General features: G+C 34.0%; 1 protein-coding gene across 1 annotated transcript; it reads left to right on the forward strand.

Annotated features, from left to right (window-relative positions):
* Positions 1-384: 384 nt before the first annotated feature.
* Positions 385-3,438, forward strand: LOC117495511 (CD209 antigen-like protein E; the record flags this gene model as incomplete). The annotated part of the gene is made up of 6 exons (XM_034146789.1): positions 385-431; positions 505-594; positions 731-891; positions 1,811-1,953; positions 2,171-2,274; positions 2,520-3,438. Coding segments are annotated over 6 exons (681 nt in total), but the record flags the coding sequence as incomplete, so codon positions are not given.
* Between the last annotated feature and the right edge of the window lie 942 nt (positions 3,439-4,380).

Raw genomic sequence — 4,380 nt, forward strand, 5'->3', positions numbered from 1 at the left:
TGTAAGTGTTCATATAATTAATATTTTTAAGGTCTGTAACTTAAAATATTCAGTGGTGGATGTTTTTTTGTGGAAGATAATTTTGGCAGCAGACAAACTTCAACATTAAAATGATATGACATGTATTTGTTTTAAATAAAAACAGAACAATTATATTGAGAGAGAATGTCTGTAACTGTAATATGGTGTGTCTGATAATCATCTGGAAGATTGTCATGGAAACTTCTTTCAGCAAATCTTAGATGAGTCACTTCCTCAGAACGATAACATATTTAGAAATAGAAACCCTCAACCTCGGTCACATGCGCTGCAGTCCCTGCTGCAGAGCTGACCTAAAGAAAAAAGTTGGCATTTTTTAAAAACAATGGAGGAAATCAATGACGATGTGGAAACTGTAAAACCCCTAACCCCAAGATCAGCAATACAAGAAGGTAAGTGTTCAGTCAGACGGAGTGAGCTGTGGATTGTGGATGTATTATACTCACTGGTCTTCTCTGTGTTCAGGTCCCAGGAGATTTCCCCGAGCGTCTGTTCTCGGTTTTGGGCTGCTGAGTGTTTTCCCGCTGGTTGTTCTCATCGGACTCACAGTCTACTGTTAGTCTGTTTTATAAGTTAATGTCATTTGGAATTTGGAATTTTCAAAAGCACTTTCTGCCCTCTGCCTTTTACTTAAGTTTGTATCAGTATGAGGTATTTTCTGTTTAGAAAACGTGTCTCTTGTTCATTTCAGGCCGTTACTCAGAAGGTTGTTGCAAGCTGCAGATCTCTCCGCTGTCAAAGCAAACCTGACTGGGCGTCTCCAGGCCAGAGATCAGCTGGTCAACCAGCTGAAGGCCAGCCTCACCAAAAAGACCAGAGAGGTGGACAGGCTTCAGAGTTTGATGGAAAAGGGTCAGTGCTTCATGTGGGGGGTTTGCATAGGGCTCGGTATGTGTATGTAAGATATCTATTATCATAATATTTTTTTACAAAATACCTCGATATTGATAGTCTAAGGCTGACTATTGATGCTTTCATAAAATAGTTACACAATGACAATTTTTATTAATGATAATAAAGAATTCGTTTTGAATGACTTAGTTGTGAGTGATTTAATTTATAGTTTGTTTTATTTTTCTTCACCCACCATCATGCCCCATACACTTGTGTAGACCACCATATTTATATTTCTCTGTAAACTATTCTTATGGCCAGTTTCCTTGTCTAAATTACTTTTAATATAAGCAATAGGAAGAAGAACTTAGAGGTAGTTTGTTCCAGATATTTGCGGCATAATAATAATAATAATAATAATAATAATAATAATAATAATAATAATAATAATAATAATAATAATAATAATAATAATAATAATAATCATAATAATAATCATAATAATAATAATAATAATAATAATAATAATAATAATAATAATAATAATAATAATAATTATAATAATAATAAATGATAACAAGGTTTCAAACCAATTTAGAACTGTTGCCGAAAGTCAGACCCAGTTTTCCAGTCGGTCTAGTAACTAACACCAAAATGTTGCCACTGTCTGTGTTTAAGTGGATGTCATTGAAGACTTTAACTAGATCAGTCTCAGTGCTGTGGTGCCTGACTAGATCACATCGAAACAGTTATTTAAATCCCAAAAAAGAGAAGTAGTTGTTCTGCAATGAAATTTGTGATATCTTTTGATCCCTCTAAAAATGCTTAATAAATATGTGTTTTCATTATTATTACAAAAGTGACATATAATGCACTCAAGAGTTCCATATTTCAGCAGTTAAAGCAGTAAATCAACAAGATCTTAAAACTTTTACAGCAAAAACGTGTCCAGAAGGATGGAGGATGTTCGGTTGTTCCTGTTATCTCTTCTCTACTGAGGAAGCTTCTTGGGAACAAAGCAGAGACAACTGCACAGCCGGAGGAGCACATCTGGTGATCGTAGACAGTAATAAAGAACTGGTAATGTGTGCCGCTTTAACACTTGTGATTGTATAACTCCTGCTTTTATCAATCAATAATGTTTTTATTGTACATATACTAGCAAATGTGTCTATCAGCTATAATGATTACGTTACAACAATGGTGTTAATTACATATTTCTGAGCTAGTAAAAAGGGAAAAGTTATCTGAATGTTGATGTCCATCCCAGTAAACTGCATTTTTAATATGTGAACAGGAATTCATCTCTAGCATGACCAAGAAAGACACTTGGATTGGTTTGAGTGACAGAGAAGAGGAGGGGACCTGGAAATGGGTGGATGGATCTCCACTGACCCTGACGTAAGGCTTTACTTTGGTTTGAAATACAGACGCTGGTTTATGTTGTGACCTTTCTAAATGTTTCACATGTTTCTGTAATGGGAGTTAACACAACACACAGGATGGATTTAAACGTAGGGTATCTGCCCCTTTCACCAGAAGACTCATTTGGGTTTTAAGAAAAGAACATGGCTGTATTACTTATAGTTATTTGTATTTGATGTCCAATCTTTTAGTTCATCTTGTTTTCCTGTAATACCTGTTAGGTTTTGGAAAGGAGGAGAGCCTAATAATGGAGCAGGGGGGTCTGAAGAGGACTGTGCATACATCTATTCTAACAAAAATGTTTGGAATGACGCGTTCTGTTCGGTCGATCTGCATTGGATGTGTGAGAAAGATTAACATTGGTTTCTGTTTGGATACTGTACATGCAATCATGCTTTTACAATTTAGTTTAAATCGAGTTATTTAAAACTATACAAAATGTCTGATTTCATGAATAAGAATTACTTTGCTCGAATTGATAAATCACAATTTGTTTTTTTTGTGTTTTTAATCAGGATTAATATCAGTAATAAATAAATAAATAGTAGTTTAATTAGTTTTTGCCAAATTTTGTTTGCCTCAATTACATTTGTATTTGTATTAATCCTTTTACCCATCAACATAAAAACAGCTTATTAAAAACATCTGCTGATAAGCCCACAGTTCCTGAAAGCTATAATATTAAAGGTGCCTTATTGAGCAGAATATGATATAAAAAATGAAAATAAAAACTTTCAACATTAATGAATAATTCAGACATATACAACAATACTCTAGTCTCAGCATTGGTCTTGTTCAAATATGTAAAATAGCCTGTGTGTTATACAGTATGTTTCCTAACAATGACCTCTTGTGGCCATGTGAGTATAAATCTATTGCAGGTATTTAACATTCACACTTTGTACATACTGTAAGAACTAGTGCTGTCAATTAATACAAAAATGTATGTATGTTTATCACAATAATAATCTGGGACTTTAACTGCAGGATTTGCAGGACAAATTAGATATAGCTAGATCAGGAAATGGCAACTTTCTTTGAGCATGCATACAAAGATAAAAAACGTAAAAAGATATTGTGGGTGTATTACATGTTCTCTGACGAGATAAAGCTTTTCCACTTCAACAAACTGCTGTTATCAGATAAAAGCAGCTTTACCACTTCACCTTTTTTTCTCAAAGTGAACAACTCCTCCCTGAAAGTTATCTTTGAAATGATGTGCACTTTTTATATTTATGATCAGCGGCAGACAGAGTACTTCAGAGGAAAGACATTTGTGTTTATCAGCATTTAAAATTAAGATCCCTGCTTTCACAACAATGTCATGCTATTCTCTTTGTATTAACCAGTAAAACAGATCTATACAGGATCAATACATTTAGAATATTATTCATCTGTATGGCTTTGTAAGATGATATGTCTCTATTTAACACAATGGACTTGATCTCACTTGTTTCAGTCTGAAATCTGTATTGTCAATGTGCTTTGGCAATAGTGTGTTTTAAATATGGGCATGTCAATAAAGTTTATTTGAATTTGTCTTGACTCTCAGCGTGAGAAAAAAAACAATTTCCTTCTATATTTGAGATAGATATATAGATAATTATCTGGTACAGTTGCTAGGACTACCTTTAGCACTTAAGAGGTGTGACGTATTGATGGTGTTTTGTTTTGTTTCATCCTTTACGCTATTGCCATTTTCCCAGACATTAGACATCATATTTCAAACTATCTAGATGGAAATATTTAATAGGGCTGTTTTTTTTTATAAGTTAATGTCATTTGTAATTTTCAAAACCACTTTCTGCCCTCTGCCTTTTACTTAAGTTTGTATCAGTATGAGGTATTTTCTGTTTAGAAAACGTGTCTCTTGATCATTTCAGGTTTTATATTTCATAACAAACTTGATTTCAGATGTTCCACTTACCTCAGGTCATCACTAAAATAGATTCCACTGCCCAGATTACCCGCGTCTGTTCTCTCAATCCCATGATGCTCCACTCGGACACGGGGCAGCAGCAGACCACTAAAGAGAGGGAAAACATTGTTAAAGTAAAACAAATCCAAGACCAAATAAGATTT

The sequence above is a fragment of the Trematomus bernacchii genome, unplaced genomic scaffold (assembly GCF_902827165.1).
Source record: "Trematomus bernacchii unplaced genomic scaffold, fTreBer1.1, whole genome shotgun sequence".
In the NCBI taxonomy this organism is placed as follows: Eukaryota; Metazoa; Chordata; class Actinopteri; order Perciformes; family Nototheniidae; genus Trematomus; species Trematomus bernacchii.